This window comes from Muntiacus reevesi, chromosome 7 (genome assembly GCF_963930625.1).
Source record: "Muntiacus reevesi chromosome 7, mMunRee1.1, whole genome shotgun sequence".
Classification (NCBI taxonomy): domain Eukaryota; kingdom Metazoa; phylum Chordata; class Mammalia; order Artiodactyla; family Cervidae; genus Muntiacus; species Muntiacus reevesi.
This window is the reverse complement of record NC_089255.1, coordinates 57,104,176-57,122,911: the sequence shown is the minus strand read 5'-3', so window position 1 is coordinate 57,122,911 and position 18,736 is coordinate 57,104,176. Positions and strand designations below refer to the sequence as shown.

Sequence of the window (18,736 nt, the reverse complement as noted above, 5' to 3'; positions counted from 1 at the left end):
TCATAACCTTTCTTCCAAGGAGCAAATGTCTTTTAATTTCATGGCTGCAGTCACCATCTGCAGTGATTTTGGAGCCCCCAAAATAAAGTCTGTCACTGTTTCCACTGTTTCCCCACCTATTTGACATGAAGTGGTGGGACCAGATGCCATGATCTTAGTTTTCTGAATGTTGAGGCAGCTACCCAATTATTCCATTTTATTGGCATTTTAAAGACACCAACACTGTGTGAGGCACTGGGGAGAGTACAGAGGTGACTAGTTCAGTGTTTCTTGCACCAGGAGGCTCACAGTGTCTAGGGACACAGGCTTGGGTCCCAGCCCGAGTCAGAGTCTGCTATGGGACAGAGATCCAGGCCAGTATAAAGGACCACAAATGTGTACAAGGTTCCAGCTGATGAGGTGAGAAGAGCTTCCTCCAGGAGGGGCATTGAGGTGGGAGAAGGCTTCCTTGGGTACAAGTTGGCTTTTTTTTTTTCCCTTGTTTAAAATAATTAATTAATTAATTGTAATTGGAGGCTAATTACTTTACAGTATTGTGTTTTTTGCCATACATTGACATAAATCAGCCATGGCTTTTAAGCGAGAGTCAGAGGAACGTAGACAGGAGGGTTGAAAGGTACATGGAGGAGAGTGTGTGAGAAGTAAGATGGAAAGGAGCGGCTTTCGTGACAGAAATAGCCAATGGGCTCTTCTTGGAGTTGCCCACCCTTAGGGGCCCCTGTAGACTTCTTCCTGGTATTATGTGGGGTGTGAGGCAATTACAGTCCTCAGCAGCCTGAGGAGACCAGGAGAGCCCATTGACGGGAACACATGGATCCTGCTACTGATTCACATCCATGCTGTCCCACAGGTTCTCAGCAGTTATTTTATGTTTTCCTCTTCCCTCAAAGATTTCTGGACATCCTGGGTGTATCTGATGTGACCCCAGGCTTTTGCTGATCCAAAATGAGGATCCCTCTGCTTCTCCCCATCCCTTCCCACTGAACCCCAGTTTGCCTGTGAGTCACAACCTCAGCTGTGTACATAGTTAAAGTCTCTTCTCATAAGGTCTTCAGATTAATGTTTTTCAGGAGATGCAGCTAGCTGCTGGGATGTTCCACCTCACATCGTCTATGATTAGTTTCCAAATCTGCCTGTGGTCCCAGCTGGGGCTCCTGATGCAGAGCGAGAGAGGGAGGGTGGGCAGGACACAACCTAGATTGAGCACGTGTTCTAATGGCAGGATCTCTGAGCCTCTTAGGCACCTCATCTCACTTCATCCAACCTGTAGGGTACATTCTCTCCTCATTTTTCAGGTGGGGAAACTGAGATTCTGTTTCCATGACAGCAACATTTGCACAGCTGGAAAGCAGCAGATCTGGCCAGTCTGTCTGGCTCAGAAGTCCCTTCCATCAAGCCATCTTGCCTTTCTTCTCTGCTTACCTCCCAGTGTTGTAGAGAAGGAAGTAGAGCTGGCAGTAGGGTCCCACTCAGATTCTGAGTCAAGACTGGTATTTGGGGGACTTGTCTACAGCAAGCATTGGTTCTTCTTGCAACTCTCTGCAGCCTTTCTCTGGTCCTCGGGTCACTTATCTGTAGAATGGAGTGTTGTCTCATCTCCACTGTCCTTTCGGCAGGGACAGTTCATGATTTATGCTCTGAACCCTCACCCTCATCAAGGATGGTCAAGAGACCCTTGAAACGAGGTCTCTTTTGGTCTTTATTTCAACGAAGTTTGGTAGGCATTTCATGACCAGTTTGTTCCAAGGTGCCAGGAAGCTTTATTCCCATGTCAAGGGTGGATTTTATTATTACTTGTTACTGGAGTAGGCCTTTGGACTGCCTGTTTTACTAGCCTGTTATGGTCCAGGAGATAGTTTCCTCTTGTTGCTTCTTCCCATATCCAGAGTTACATTGTTAAGATGGTTGATCTTATGAGACTATATATTTGATAATAGTTTCAGGTTGCCTAATCATCATTCATTTTATCTGAGGCTCAGATACACATCTAGTAATACCAGGAACAATAATCTTGTAAATACATGTGGGCACAGTCACTTTAGTTGTGTCCAACTCATTGTGACCCCATGAACTGTAGCCCACCAGGCTTCTCTGTCCATGGGATTCTTCAGGCAACAATACTTGAGTGGGTTGCCATGCCCTCCTCCAGGGGATCTTCCTGACCCAGGGATCCAACCCAAGTCTCTTACATCTCTTGCACTGGCAGTTGGATTCTTTACCTCTCGCACAACGCAGGAAGCCCAATCTTGGAAATAGGCAGATACAAGTAATATAGCTAATAACATTGGTGAAATCATAAATAATTACTTACACTAAGAATTTCCATTAGGTTTGGTCCATTATCTCCAAAGGTTATCTGACCAGTCTACCTGCACCAACAACTATGATTAACGGAAATTATATGTTGGCATTGTATATAAAGATCACCAAAGGTGTCTACATCTACCTGGTGAGTCATGGGTCTTTGTGTCCATTATAAGGTTAAGAAAGAAAGTTATCTTCTAAGGAGCTACCTGATTGGTGTCAGAAGGAGAAAAATTGATCTTTCTGGCTAAGCAGGTATTTCTGTCTTTGAGGGGTGGTTTGGTTAATACAAATATAGATGCACAGTGCACACTACACAGGAGAAAAGGGGCCAAAGAGAAAAAGCTTTATGTTTAAATTTTTCTGGTGTTTCCTTAAAAATTGAATTTTTATTTTTAGCATCAATCACCTTACTGTTGAGATTTTAAAGTGAACTCAGAAAGCAGTTACCAGTGAAACTATCTTCTTTATTCCAAGAAAATTACTTATACAAATCTTGCTTTAATATACCAACCACATGTCCTTACAGGAGGGCCTTAGTCATTTTTCATTCCTTGAGAAATTCTCAATTCTTTTCCTTTGCTTGTGAAAAATCTCTTCAACCTCCCATCAGTCAGCTCCCCTGACATCTGAGGTAAAAGAGGTCTATTTCCTAGTGAGTTTGGTCTGAGAAGGGGCTACATTGGGAAAGCAGAACTGTTTCTATGTTACCTCTGAACTAAGTCTATAGACATTTGAAAGTCTAGCTGACATACCATAAGAAGCAGTGGATTTTCTGTCCACTGAGACACCCCCAGAAGGTCTTTGCCATGGTGAACTGATCATCATCCCAGTTTTAAGCTCTGCTCTATGGGCTTGCACATATGTCTCCCTCACTGTCTCAGCACCAATAAATCCACCCAGGCTGATGGAGTTTGTGGAGACAAGCTCCAAGCCTGAAGGTCAAAGTGCTGATGACAGTAAGAAATTGTAACTGCCAGATGGACTGCATATTCAGGCACTGTCTGTCTGCAGGTACACAGAAAGGCAGATGAGAATCACAGTATCTATTGCTGAGCATGAGAATGGAGAGAGAGGATTTAATTACAGGATGTGGTTTCATTTAATGGCACCAGATCTCAGCAAGCCTCTGTCCCCAGGAGGGAAGCATCCTTCCAGGTGGAACAGAGCTGGTGAGGCCTTAACAAGGCTCCTTTTCCAAGCATAGAGCTTGGGTGAACCTCTCCAGGCTTTCCATGGCTGACCAACTTCCTTCAGATTGGTACAGTCGTTCTGAATCTATTTTAATACCATCTGGTTTGTTTGAATTGGAACCAAGTCACCTAGGGTATCTGTTGTGGTCAGGTTCTCTGGAAAGCAGACTCCCGGGCAGAGATGTGTGTGCTTTGGGAGTACTCTTGGGATGAACACCTATGGTGGTATGAAGACAGCAGGGTGGGAAGAGGGAGTTGAAGTGCCATGCAGATGTGACAGAGGTCAGCCAATCCCACGGGAGGCCCTGGAGCTGGAATGGTCCCTTCAAGTTGTTCTGTATAAAGGTAGGAGGCCCAGGCTTGTTCCTTGCATCTATTACTGGATGTGGGTTATCTGTGGTAAGGGGTCATGACTTTGAATGAGGCTGTTCTCTTCAACAGAGAGGAAATCCTAGAGGAAAACTCATCTGAGCCATCAGATGACAGAACTGCTGCCGCTGGGGTCATCGATGCCTCAGTCTAGTACATACACCACCTCAGTCCACACTGACTTGTGAATATGAGCCTTGATCCCAGAGCCTGATTCTCAGTGACTGCTGAGCCCCATACAAGCCCAGCCATTTCAGTGCAGTGGCGTGTGAAATGAGTCAGAAGTGGCTGCATGGGATTTCATTCATTCATTTGAAACCTCATTATTAGTTATTGCCTGAGGCATCCTCAGGAATGATAAATCTACCTGGTGGAGGGAACTTGGCCATCACGACCATTCTGAGGTGGTCAGAATCTGGGTCATTAGCCCACTAACTGTGCACCTCCTCTCCCACCATGGAGAAGGACTGCAGTTACAGACCCCTCCGTTTGTTCTGTGTGTTTCCATTTGCAGCTCCCTTTGCCTGGGATGCTCTCTGCCTAGCCTTCCCCCATGTCCAGCTGATGACCTCCTCATCTTTCAGGGTCCAGTGTGAATGTCACCTTCTCTTGGAAAACAGCTCCCCCCCCGACCTCTCGCAGTCCAGTTCTTTCCAGTGCCTAGCAGAACTCCTTATGCCCTCTCTGGGTCCCTAGAGCACCTGTTATCCCTGCCTCAGGCAGCTCTGTACTTGTGGGTCTGTCGGTCTTTCTCCTTCTGAACTCCTTAAGGCCCGGGACTGGATCTCACCCCGTCTGTATCTCTGAGTACAGAGCCAGACAGATTCGGTGGATGAGCTGCCTGGATGAAGGAGGGAACTTGAAAACCTTGACTCAAAAATGAAAGAGAAGTCAGGCTGAAGAGAAGTTATGGTGGATTGAACTAGAAAAGAGTTCCTGTCAAGAAGCCCAGCAAGGAAGCTTCTCATCCTCGATTTGACTTGCAGGGTTTCACCTGAAACCCTCTGTGAATAAGCCCTCTCCCCAGTGCGCAGATGGTGCTGCCTCGTGTCTCTACCCCCTGCCCAGTGTGTGGCTGAATATACCAGCAGTCAGTGCCCAGTCAAAATGTGTCAAATAAGTGAGAGACTCCAGAATTCAAGGATAAAGGCCAGGATCGGGATCCTTCCTAGGAAGGAAGGGTTAATTTAAAAGTAGTTTGAATGTAGAAATCATAGCCTTGGATGACAGGCTGTAGCACCTGGAGAACAAGGAGAGCTCGTGCCACAGGAGAAAGCAGTTTTGAAGGTGGAAGAATCAAGTCAGTCAGGTTTGAACGTTGAGTTATAGTCAGCTCACGTGGTCCATACACTGAATGTGAATACTTAAGTCAACAAAGCAGGACTCTGGGTAAGAGAAAATGTGAAAATTATATTGTATAGCAGAATAGAAGCATGGTAGTACATAGGTCAGGTCAGAGCTCCTGTTCTATTTGTGATGCTTCACTTTAAATACTTGGAGTCGTTTTTTAAGATTTTTCCATTCAGAAATGACAACTATGGGTTTCCTGTCTAGACTTCTCTATCCTCTCAGTGGCTGTCAAATGGAAGCTTCCTTTTCTGTTTCCCATTCAGAAATGTTTGCTAAGTCACAAGCAAAACTCACTCGCCTCCCTGCAGTTGTTCTTGAGTCCCTCAGTCATGTCCAACTCTTTGTGACCCCGTGTACTGCAGCACACCAGGCTTCCCTATTCTTCACCATCTTCTGGAATTTGTTCAGACTGACATCCATTGAGTCAGCGATGCCATTCTACCATCTCATCCTCTGTCGTCCACTTTTCGTCCTGCCCTCAATCTTCCCCAGCATCAGGGTCTTTTCCCATGAGTTAGCTCTTCACGTCAGGTGGCCAAAGTATTGGAGCTTCAGCTTAAGCATCAGTCCTTCCAATGAATAGTCAGGGTTGATTTCCTTTGGGAGTGATCCTGATCTCCTTGCTGTCCAAGGGACTCCCTGCAGAACAGTTGCTTTTTGATAAACTACAAAATTAGCTTCATGGTATTTCAGCTCCATAAAAACAAATTTCTCTTTATAAAACACCACTCAAAGCTTCATTATACACCACAGTTTAAAATTTACCAAAGATGTATTTAAGGATTGTAAAACCATTCAGAATAAACATACGAACAAATGTAATGACCATTTTTCTCTAACCAGGCATTATCCACTATCCTGCTTGACTTTCCAGAGGAACTCATTCGTCTAGGAGTTCTAGGTGGCTCTTTCCCTGAGTTCTGTCCATCTGTCTTAGCTTCTTTTCTTGGATTTTATGAAGTTTATCTCTGCCTCTTCTAAGACTTGAAAGGAACTACTTTTTTTCCTTTTCTTCCTATATAGGTTTCCACAAACAGCAGGGACAAAGCCCTGGGATAGGGGTCACTTGACGAACTGACTGGAGACAGACAGAGAAAGTTGTTGAAGCTGGCTGAGCAGACGCATTGACTTTGTAGAGGTCAAGAAAGCCATACAACTGTGCTGATTTTATATTTCTTGAAAAACTAGAGTTATCATAACATCTCCCTCACGAGGTTGTTTGAAGAATGGATAAGAAGAGGACAAAAAGTGGTCTTTTGCTTTTGTGTGGAGCCCTAGATTCATTTCCTACTAAGTGTGTTGGTGACTGATGTTGAAAGAAAGAATATTCTCTTCCATTAAGCGATATAAACTTATGGAACTTATAAACTCTTGAAGTACTTATAAAAACTTAACTATATAGAAGCTGTAATTAGAAGATAGGGTGGGAAAAAATAATTCATTTACAATAATGAGAAGCAGATAAAATATTCCCCAAATAAATGTTATCATGAAAGTAATATATTTCTAGATTAATTTAGGGAGACTTTACATCTTTTCATATAGATGTATCGGTATCAAAGTATTTTCAAATCCATAGAAGTTCAAACGTATCAGACCTTTCCACTGCTTGACGCTTTTATGGTATCCTCTTTGGTGTGGCTTAACATAGCATTCTAAATGTGTTTTTGATGTATATCTATTTATATGATTAAAGTCACATTTTTCTGCATATAACCTGAATCTAAGTTCACATGAAAAAGAGGCATATTCTTAGAAAAATTATAATGAAAACATACTGGTCAAACCAAATATTATAATATTATAAAGCTCTGATAATTAAAACATGACTGTGTCACTAATATAGACTAAAAAGTAAGGCAAATACATGCTGGAATTTATTACATTATAAAAGTTGTATCAGGTAGGGAAAAGGTAAATTATTCATTTAATGATGTTCAGACAACTATTAAATACATCATTATATGAAAAGAAAAATTGCATCTCTAACTCACTTTTAACGACAAATTCCAGGTAGACCAAAAAAAAAAAAAAAACTTCATAAAGAATAAAATAATAAATGTAACATGTGAAAATATGAATGATTTGACTAATAATAGCAGAATGTGAAATAATCTTTTAATAAACCACATATAAATTAGTAAGTTCCACTACATAGAAATAACAAAACAAGTGTGCATGAGAAAGAATTTTCAAGCAAAATTAAAAGAAAAAGGGCAAATACAAAGCTGAGAAAATGCTTGCCACCTGTGTAACTGATACAGAGCTATCTTCCATAATATATTTCTTTATACAATAATTACTTCTGCATATATAAAAGTGAGTGAAAGTCACTCAGTTGTGACTGACTCTTTGCAACCCCATGGACTGTACAGTCCATGGAATTCTTCAGGCCAGAATCTGGAGTGGGTAGCCTTTCCCTTCTCCAGGGGATCTTCCCAACCCAGGGATCAAACCCAGGTCTCCCGCATTGCAGGCAGATTCTTTATTACCTGAGCCACAACAGAAGCCCAAGATTACTAGAGTGGGTAACCTATCCCTTCTCCAGCGGATCTTCCTGATCCAGCTATCAAACTGGGGTCTCCTCCATTGCAGGTGGATTCTTTACCAACTGAGCTATCAGGGAAGCCCATATATGAAAAGCATCCTGCAAGTAAACATGAAATGGAAAAGTGATATGAGCAGTTATCAAAAAGGAAATATAAATGGTTCAAACATGAAAAGATTCTGAACTTCAGTGTATAATAATAGAAGTATAATTAAATGTATAATGAGATATCATTTTTGGTAGTCTATTGGATTGACAAAGATTTGACAAGAGGCTTTATCAATGATGAAGTTTTGTGAGCAAGAGGGATTCTGTGTCACCGCGATTTAACCTGTAATCTGTTTGGATTTTGAACTTCTTGAAGAAATGTAGTTGTCTGTGAAGTAAACTGGTATTTAAAAATAGAGTTTCCAACAATACTACATGAATTGCTGTAGGCAAAAATCATCTGTAGATGCTAAAAGTAGTGAAAAGTTATGATTGAGATACAGAGTTTTTATTCAGTCTCATACCATCTCCCTATAAGCTACTTAGTAAGAACAAAGTGAGAAGTACGGTACTTAATCCAGGCAGCCACCGTCCTGTAAGGAAGCCCAAGTGGCCACATGTACGGGATCTGAGGCTCCCAGTGGCAGATGTATGTGATGTATGTGAGTAAAGGAGCCTTCAGGAGATTCTAGCCTTTGGACTTCAAGTTTTCCAGCTACCTCCAACAACATCATGGAGCAGAGGCAAGCCCTTCTTGATGTACTCCCTCCCATCTCCCTCCCCATCCCACCCCCCTAGGTTGATACAGAGCCCCTATTTGGGTTTCCTGTAATGCTTTCTTGATGGAAGGTGAAAGAGGCATGCATGTCATGATGGAAGGTGAAAGAGGCTGGATTTGATGACCAGATTGCCTTATCTCTATGCATTCCTTTTGTCTTGTTGACCTGGTGGAAATGGTATGGCAGTGACTCCCTAAACATAGATCAAAACCTGCTAAAAACTTCAATAAGAGAATGAGTAATATCTTGAGTTGAGCCATGGAGAGTTTGTCTTTGCCCTTAGCGCTTGACTTTGTTTTTGAGCTCAGTTTGACTGAAAGTACCACAAATTCCACTCAACTCCATACTTTGACAAAGTTTAATTTAGCCAGTCTTTCTGCAAATACAGATGATAAATTCAGTTCCAGAGATCAACTAATACAGGAGACTGAGGAGGCCCAGCTAGCACTCTTCCCAGCGGGCCAGTGCCACACACTTCTGTGGAACATTAGCACCATGAGTAGTGAGGGGCGCTGCTTAGAAATGAAAAGTGACAACTTCCAACTGGCTGTAATGGAAATCCCATTATGTGGAGTCTTTCTAAATGAGATGATTTTCCACTTGGGGGAGGGAAGAGTAAGAGGTCAAGGAAGGCAGAGGCAGGTGTCTGGAACTTCCAAAGATGGTAGACTACAGTTTTCGTCACAAGTTGAAAATGATAGAGCCCTCAGGTGTATGCATTTCACTAATAATTTATACATTCCAGTTCTTTGAGAGTTGGTGAAGGCAGAATACACAGCACATTCAGAGTCACAATTAAGTACTTAACAATGAGGCAAAATTCTGAAGCGAAAACAGGATTTTCAAATATACGTTCATCAACCCAATGAAAAAATCAATGACATTCTGTATTCCTTAAGCCAAGTTTGTACATACTTATGAGGTTTGTAGTACAGGGAAAAGAGTGACAAGCTGAACAATTACCCAGATAACTTGTTTCTGGGAGAGTTTGCTTAGATAATGCTAACTGATATTTTTCCTCTCCCCTTGCCCCCACCCCACCCCAGTTTTCCTCGAGCATATTTTTGTATCTGCATTATCTATATACAACTATATTCACCTTCCATTTCACTTTGTATAGGCAGAGTATGACCTTGGCTGCATATATGCATTTTAAATACAGTAGATGTTCAAGAGAATTAGATGGATGAAGTACAGGGATTCAAAGTCTGTTTTTCTCTACTGTGCAGCTCCAGCCAAACAAAGTAAACCATTAATAATCACCAAGTAAATTAATGAGGATACATCAAGTCTAAAATCCTTTTCTTTCAGGCTTTTGAAGTGTTTGGATACTCATCTAGACCTGACTGCTTCCTTTGTGGCTCAGCTGGTAAAGAATTAGCCTGCAAAAAAAAAAATTTTTTTTTAATAAATAAAAGAAAAGAATTAGCCTGCAATGTGGGAAGTCTGGGTTCGACCCCTGGGATCCCTGGGAAGATTCCCTGGAAAAGGGAAAGACTACCCACTCCAGTATTCTGGTCTGGAGAATTCCATGGACTGTGTAGTCCATGGGATCGCAAAGAGTTGGACATGACTGAATGACTTTCACTTTCTAGACCTGACTACACAGATATATCCAGATACACAGATATATTTCTGCATATGTTTATGTCATATAGATGATCTAGATAATTTCAATTTCAAATATTTGCTGCTTTATTAATGCCCATCCTTTAATTTTTAGGATACCTGCTTCTCCTTTACTTGATTTCTGGGTCAATTAGAATATCTCTGGGCCAGAGTGTCAATTCAGTATTGATCTTAAAAACAAATATGGGGCGTAAGAATAGGGGACAGGCATGGATTCCAAAAGAAAGAAAAGAGCTTCTACTCTCAGGAGCTTACGTTCTCATTTTATACTCAGCTGTTGCCCTCCTGCCAAAGAGCAGGATGAGAAGAATGTTCAGGTTGACTCAATGGCAAACATTTACATGTTTGTAAATGAATTTAGTTTTTAGTTTTTATGTGGCATTCAGCAGATACACTTGTAAGGCCATATCAATAATACACAAGGAAAGTCGTATTAATACTTGGAAAATTCACTCATCTGTTTGATTTGGCGCTAACTTCCAAGATGTGCATTTTCCCATGGTTACATATAGTGGTGATTCAGTAAACCAGGTTAACTGTTAAATCTCATAGGTGACTGTTAAATTGGAGCTAGGATAAAATGTGATTTTAGGGGTTCTACCCTGGCTGTGTTCTCTACTGATATGCTTGTTGCTCTTGGCTTTTGGGATCATGGAAAGAAAGAGGAGGGAAGAAATGGTGAGCGAGAAGGATAATGGTACAAGGGGCACTCCTGAGAAATTTGAACCCACTGGGTTGTAGATTTAGATATACACTTAGAATCTTACCCTCCCTGAAAATCATAGAAGCTTCAATAAGAGTTAATAGGTGCCATTATCTAAATTTATCTTTTGGTTACTGCACTCCTGGAGCTAAGCAACAATGCAGACATGAAAAGAGGAATTTTATTTAATTTAAAATGCATTGTTTGAATTTTTTAGAATGGCAGATGAATGGTACTAATTATGTTTTATTCAGGCTATTAATAAGTACTTAGTATTCCTATATCTGAATGTACACTTGTTGTATCAGAGTTAAGAGAGCAATAAATTGAGAAATTGGAAAAGGATAATCTTGAATTTAACTTTTTCCGCAGACAAGTCACATGTAGATAAACAAGAGTTAATTGAATGTAGTTTGTTGGAAAAGTCAAATGCTGAATTTGTAAGCATTTCTCCAAGGGTATGGATATTGTAGTCCCCACCCCACCGAAAAGCAAATGCAAACCATTTTATTCACACTAGGAGATATGTTTGATCTGAGTTACGCAGATGTTGGCCTGGCCTTTATAATCAATTGAGTGCTTCTGCCCCAGATATTAAAAAGCTCCCAGTTCAGTGTAGGACAGTAAGGAGCTGGGCTGAGTTTTGCTGGTGATTTGTTTTTTCCAAAGCATGTTTTGTGGAATTAGGTCTTTAGGCTTGCAGTTTCCTGTACAAACTCTTGGCCTCTATTTTCTCTTGCAGCCTGGTGTCTGGTTTGGATCTGGTCAGATGAACCGTGTCTCCTGGCTGGCTGACAACCCACAGGAGGTAAGCCTATAAAACGGCACAGGCCATTGTTGTTCATGTGAGGAGGACCACCTGGCAAAGATGGGTGGTTCCCATGTGGAATACTGTTGAGCAGTGCTCTGGGGCAGGGACTGACCAAACTTCTGTAGCGCTCAAGGCACTTGTCTGAATTTCTTGGGATGAAAATCATTTCCAGCTGGTCGCTGGTCTTGTCCAGATGCAAAGATAAGTCATTTTTCTTCTGTATCTTCTCAACGCACAGACCTTGCAAAGTCTGCACGTGGAAGCGTCTCAAAAGGGTGACCAGGATGACCTTCATCATCACCATGGCGATGTACTTTCCCGCACAGGCCCGGGGTCCAAAGCCAAATGGCTGAAAGTACCTGTAAGGAACCTGGGAAGAGATCAGACAATTAGCCAGAGTAGTAAAGGCTAGAATCATGCATCTCCGTTTGATTCACCCGGAAAACACAGTCAGTCAGAATGCTCAGTTTTAGTGATTTGGCCATACTGCTTCCCCACAGACAGGGATGACTGTGATTCAGAAAAGACTCTTTCTCCTTCCAGTTTGATTCACCCTTTGTGGTACAGACACAACCTCAATAATTCCCAGCTACATTTTCATGTAAAGTACTCAGCTAACTCTGTGGGAAGGCCACATCTTTACTGCTGTTCTGCCAGTCACTGAGACAAAGACTGTTGTTGTCCCAGGCCATATAACCTGATGACAAAGACAAATTTAGGCAAAAGTGTGGATTCCTGTCCTATTAATGCCAAGAATCTAAATATTTTTTGTTATACAAATGTTTAAAGGGACACATCTCTCTGTCTTGTCCCCATTTGGATTCAGTGTCTGGCACCTAATAGATGCTTAGTTATTTTAGACCAATTGGCAACATGGCATGGGTTGCTTATATAGAGGCAGAATGAATTAGAGAACTGGTTTAACTTAGATCATATCTCTTCTCCACATGGCAATGGAAACAGGAGCACAGAGGAAACTATATGAATAATTGAGATTTTTAGAAAATTTCCTAGAATTTGACATAACGGAGGTAGAATCTCTAGTACACCTCAATTAAGAACAAGGTGGGAGTTCTTCTAATTACTAAGTCATGTTTAGAATAGAGACTAGTACTTGTGGGGCCATTTGGAGAACCAAAGGCAGACTGAAAAAACCAAGTCATTTCTTCTCATTTGATTTCCATCTAATCATCATACATGATGCTATAGCTGAATCTACATGATGACAAGGTGATAAGTTTCAATGGAAAAGTGCGTTGGTTAAACAAACTTCATCTCATTTTAGGCAAATTAAGGGCCTGAATTGTTCACACTTGATCTCTCATGTGCCCTCCATGAAGACATTTCCAAGAGCTGGAGAGCCAGCCTCCGTGGCTTGAGGACAGAACTGATGGGCATGTTCTAGCCGGGGGAATTGTGTTCTCTCCTGGTGATGCAGGAAGGGATGAGTAAATAGAATGAGATGTACAAACACAAATACAGAGGGGATTTAACAGCTGATTCTTTCAGGGGTGGCACACTCAGTTTTAAGGAAGGACTCTTACATTCTTGGCAAAATTTTCAAGAGTAAATTCATTAGGCTTTGGGAAAAACTCGAGTCTATGCATTCTTCCAAGATTCAGGATAATATTAGTCCCCTTTTTCACCGGGTAGCCATCGATGACGTCATCCTCTAAGGCTTTGCGCATGACGTGGTTCACGACGGGCTGGTATCGAATGCTCTCATTAATAAAGTTTTCTACCACTTTTAGCTTTTGCATATCATCAATCCTTATGTCTCTTTCACCTGTAGAATAAGATAAAAAGACACAACTCATCTTAATTTCAATATATGATCAGTGTTTAAAATCATACATTTTCCACAGAGCAGTTTCCTCTTAGGTGAAAACATGTATATCTACAAATCTAATGTAAGCCAGTAACTGGAGTAAAATATTCTGTGCTTGTCCCATAGAATGTCTTATGAACATTTTGATTAGAATTTTCTTAACACCTAGGGGTTTCATAGTTAAGTCTACATTTCTAGAAAATTTAAAAAGACAAAAAGAAAAAAACATTCGATCCACATCCCCACATGGCTGCAGTTGGCTGAGGCTGAGTTTCTGAGGAGCCCTCTAGAGAAACTCCTCTCTGCAGCATCATGTAGACCTACCCAGTCTACTTCAGACATTTATCTGCCACCTCTGTGGTTCTTGAGTTTGGTTCCCTACTCTAAATTCTAAAAGATGTTAATTTCTTCTTTAGTCAAAGTGAGATGGTAAGTTTAATCACGTTCAAGGAAATGTTCTCTTCTGGTATCCTGTGCAGTCATCTGTCAGAAAATATCTTTGATCATCCCTCCTCCCCATCTCATCCAGGACAACCTGGTGTGGTAGGGTGGCAAGAACTCCCTATGCCCACCACACAAAAGGGGATCCTGAGATAAGACCTAGGTGAGTTGGGGACTGATGGACACCTCTACGATCTCAGCATGGCCCAACACTGGTCAGACAGGCTCAGATCACTCTCAGAATTGGCAAAACTTTAAAGCATTCTCAAATGGGGTATCACTTCTGTAGAATGAAAATCAACCCAGAGTCCCAAGGCAGGTCTGTCTCCTGTACTATCCAGGAGAGGTCTTACTTTTTCAGAGAACTCTACTGACCCAGCCCTTCATGTACTGCTCTTTGTACACTTCAGAGTCTAATGGGCGTGTTTATCTGGGGTGGGGAGGTAGAGGGCAGATGATGGGGAAGGTAATCCAAGTAATTTCCTAGGAAGTAATGACCAGGTGTGTGGATCTAGAGGGAGCACGTGTACATGCACTAGTGTTTGTCCCAGTTTTTTGTTTCAAGAGGACTGTTTTGTCAGGGAGACATCATGGAGCACAAGCCCTTTTCACCTCTCAAGGAGATTATATTACAGGCTTATGATCTCAAGAGCAGTTTCCCCCTTGTTGTCTGCAGTCTGCCATTCTGTGGCTCTCCTTCTCACTCCAGTGAGCCTGCTTGTTGAGTTCTCTTTTTCTCAGGAGACTGAGAGCCCCAGGACTGCAGAGATGGACCTGGCTTGTTCACCAGGTGCCCCTGCACCTGGCGCAGAACCTATAACCTGAAATGGGTGCTCGAGAAAACATTCCAGAACTGAAGCCTGGAGGTTATTGTGGTTCCTCACTATCTACCTTCCCAGGCAGCTTTCCTCCTACAGCAACACGTCTGCAGAAACATTCTTTCACATATTTAATACTTGTATGAAGTTTCACCTGATTGTCAACTATTTCAAGCAGCACTCAATTGTTTTAAAGGTAAATAAGATAAAATTTTTTTAAAGTGTATTGCCTTTCAGCAACGAAACAGGTTGTTTCACAGAGATTCTTTAAAATCAACAAAGAAAAGTCTATCATTACAGATATCTCTTCACATGTGTCTGAAATGTACTTCTAAAGAGATTACTTATATGAAGCACGTTCCAAATAGAGCATTTCATTTTCTCCCAGAAAGCAATTCTGACTTTTGAGTGTGGCAGTATTTCTAGGGGAGTGTGGGGATATCAGGAGCAGTGGCAGAATGATGTGAAGCAGAGGCAGAGCAGGAGGAGATGGAGTTGGGAAGAGCTGAGCAGAGGCCTGGGAGATCCCCTGCAGAGGAGGAGAGGGTAGGGGGAGGAAGGACCTGGCAGTCCAGGACTGGGGGGCCAGGGAAACAGATTGCTCCCCTGCCTTTGCTATCACCCTCTCTCCTCCCTCTGCTCCCAACTGGAAGAAAGGACTGCTTGAAACCCAGAAACACTGCCTTAAATTATAACCATTTCCCTGAGTGGACCTTCAAAATTCTTTGGTAAAAATCCTTGTGGATGATCTCATGTGTTTTAAACACAGACATATAAAACCAGATGTATGTGCTTATGTGGCCCTTTAAGAAGGCCTTGAAGAAGACAGAAAATAACAACAGTGATTCCCTCTGGGAATTGAGATGAGGCTGAGGAGAAGAGTGATTGGGTTCAGTTGACAGTATTTTCTGCTTTATACATCTCTCCATTATTTGGATTTTTTCAATGAGTATGTGCTATTTTAAAATTAGGAAAACACAGGAAGAACTATCATTTCAATCTGTCTGGCATAATGAAAATATGACACAATGACTTGCCTTATTGTTCTCTGAGCAGATTATAAGAGAGTTTTTGACATAAAAATTTTAGGACATAGAAGCTCATATCAAGAAATTATTTTCTGAGCTCTATTGTTTGTTTGATAAATTCTTACCAACAACAGCCTGGATTTCCCTCATTATTGCCTCTTCAACCTGGGGATGCTTTGCAATGAGACACAGCATGAAGAACACAGAAACAGACATGGTGTCTGGTGCTGCGATCAGCATTTCCAATATGCACTGGTTTACATTCTCTCTTGTAAGTTCACCACGTTTCTGAAGAATGGGAAGGGAGAGAAATATTGGGAAAGTGAGCGAGGTTCAGAACAGGAAGGGAGGTAGCACTCAAGAATCAATTACCTCAACAAAATGAAATTGTAGGAATTACAAGTCTCTGGAATTGACAATGGACACTTTTATTAATAATCTTCAGCTCAAAGCCAAACAATTTAGATATTTATCTATGTATTTAATGTCTTTGCACTCCCTGGTTTTCATGTTTTGTATTGTACAGACACAGAGATGTTTAAATCCTAAGGGTCAGTCCAATCAGATTGTCTAATACTGGGCTGTTTAGTCTGGGTGTTATATAAACACTAAAGCAAACATTTAAAAGCAGAAACATGCAACAATTAAGAAGTGGGAATGTTTAGACACCTATACACAATCATACGTGCTTCCCAGGTGGCTCCGTGGTAAGGAACCTGTCTGTAATGCAGGAGACCTGGGTTCAGTCCCTGGGTCAGGAAGATCCTCTGGAGGAGCAAATGACAACCACTCCAGTATTCTTGCCTGGAGAATCCCATGGATAGAGGAACCTGGTGGGCTACAGTCCATAGGGTTGCAAAGAGTCGGACATGACTGAACGACCGAGCATGCTTGCATACAGTCATACACATAAGTTGTGTAGGAATTATGATTAGTGTAGGCCTGTACCTCAGCAAAAATCAACTCAGTGGCGAAATCTATGCAGTCTTCCAGCTTCTCTGCTGTTGAAATCCTGTGTCTTTTTTCTTCTATGAGAATTTCCATGGCATCTTTCAAGTCCTTGCTAGAAATAAAAGTGAAAATATAATCTACCTGTACTCAGTTAAGACACCAAAAAATGGGTTTATTTGCCATTTGTTTAAATAAAATGAAATGCTATAGATGAAGCTATTAGTGTTCATGAATAACCACATTTATACTTAATTATTTGCAAATATCCTTAAATTATGTATACATTACAATTCATAGTAAGGAACCAGAATTAGCCACATATCTAGCTACTGGTAGCAAAGTCAAGGCTATAAACTATAGTTAAATGTTGAGAACTGTTACCAAAAGGCTAAATCCAACATATTTTTGTAAGTATTGGTATGATAGAGAAAATACATGCTGGCTTTCTCACTTGTATGTGGAATCTTTCTCATTTATACGTGGAATCTTTTTATTTTAATTCTATTTATTCATCTTGGCTGTGCTAGGTCTTCATTGCTGCCTGGGCTTTTCTCAGTTTGCAGTGAGTGGGGGCCACTTTCTAGTTGCAGTGCGGGCTTCTCATTGTGACGGCTTCTCTTGTGGCAGAGCACAGCCTCTAGGGCACGCAGGCTTCAGTGTTTGCAGCTCTTGGACTCAGTAGTTTTGGCTCCCAGGCTCTAGCGCACAGGCTCAATGGTTGTGGCCCACAGGCTTAGTTTCTCTGGCTCATTCTGGACCAGAATCAAACCTGTGCTCCTGCATTGGCAGGCAGATTCTTTATGACTGAGCCACCGGGGAAGCCTCGTGTGAAATCTTTTTAAAAGTGGGAGTTCATAGACACACAGAGCAGATTGTTGTTTACCAAGGCATGAAGTTGAGGGTGGGAGCCAACTGGTGGTGGTGATTATCAAAAGATACAAACTTTGGGTTATCATAAGTCACTGAGATGTCATGAACAGTATGTGTTCATATTACTGTGTTGGATATTTGTGAGTTGCTAAGAGGGATCTTTAAGGTTCTCACCACAAGAAAATTTTGTAACTGTGTATGGTGACAGATACTAGACTTAATGATAATGATAATTTTGCCAAATATACAAACATTGAATCATTATGTTGTATAACTGAAGCATAATTTTATATGTTATTGATATCTTAACAAAAAACCAAATATTGGCATATTGCAAGGGCATATGGGGAAGAAGACTAAACAATTTCTCTAGGTCTTTACTGCTCTTGGTCATAGGAGATATTACCTAATTCGCTATCCATTAGCAAATTTTATATACTGAGAGAATGTTGCTGAGCTAATTTTAAAGAAAACAAAGAGGAACTGGTATACAGTCTCATGTGATGTTACTGTGAGCCTGCTGACAATAGTGAAGATAAAATAATGACCAAATGTAGCTGCAGACCAGTATGACTCTTTCAGTTCAGTTCAGTTCAGTTCAGTCACTCAGTCATGTCCGACTCTTTGCGACCCCATGAATCGCAACACGCCAGGCCTCCCTGTCCATCACCAACTCCTGGAGTGTACTCAAACTCATGCCCATCGAGTCTGTGATGCCATCCAGCCATCTCATCCTCTTTCGTCCCCTTCTCCTCCTGCCCCCAATCCCTCCCAGCATCAGGGTCTTTTCCAATGAGTCAACTCTTTGTATGAGGTGGCCAAATTACTGGAGTTTCAGCTTTAGCATCAGTGCTTCCGAAGAACACCCAGGACTGATCTCCTTTAGGATTGACTGGTTGGATCTCCCTGCAGTCCAAGGGACTCTTGAGAGTCTTCTCCAACACCACAGCATCAAAAGCATCAATTCTTCGGCACACAAATTTCTGCACAGTCCAACTCTCATGTCCATACATGACCACTGGAAAAACCATAGCTTTGACTAGACGGACTTTTGTTGGCAAAATAATGTCTCTGTTTCACTCTGTATGACTCTTTAAGCCACCACAAAATCTGACCAGAGTGAAGA

The 18,736-nt window shown here is 41.6% G+C and overlaps 1 protein-coding gene across 1 annotated transcript in view; it reads right to left on the bottom strand.

Moving 5' to 3' along the window:
- Nucleotides 1-11,554: 11,554 nt before the first annotated feature.
- LOC136172629 (aromatase-like) overlaps nt 11,555-18,736 on the bottom strand; it is a 32,156-nt gene continuing 24,974 nt past the window's right edge. The window contains exons 6-10 of the mRNA XM_065942034.1: nt 16,738-16,852; nt 15,915-16,077; nt 13,219-13,460; nt 11,787-12,044; nt 11,555-11,677 (exon numbers count right to left, since the gene is read on the bottom strand). Of these exons, the coding sequence (XP_065798106.1) occupies nt 11,555-11,677; nt 11,787-12,044; nt 13,219-13,460; nt 15,915-16,077; nt 16,738-16,852 (901 nt within the window). The remainder of the gene's footprint in view (nt 11,678-11,786; nt 12,045-13,218; nt 13,461-15,914; nt 16,078-16,737; nt 16,853-18,736) is intronic.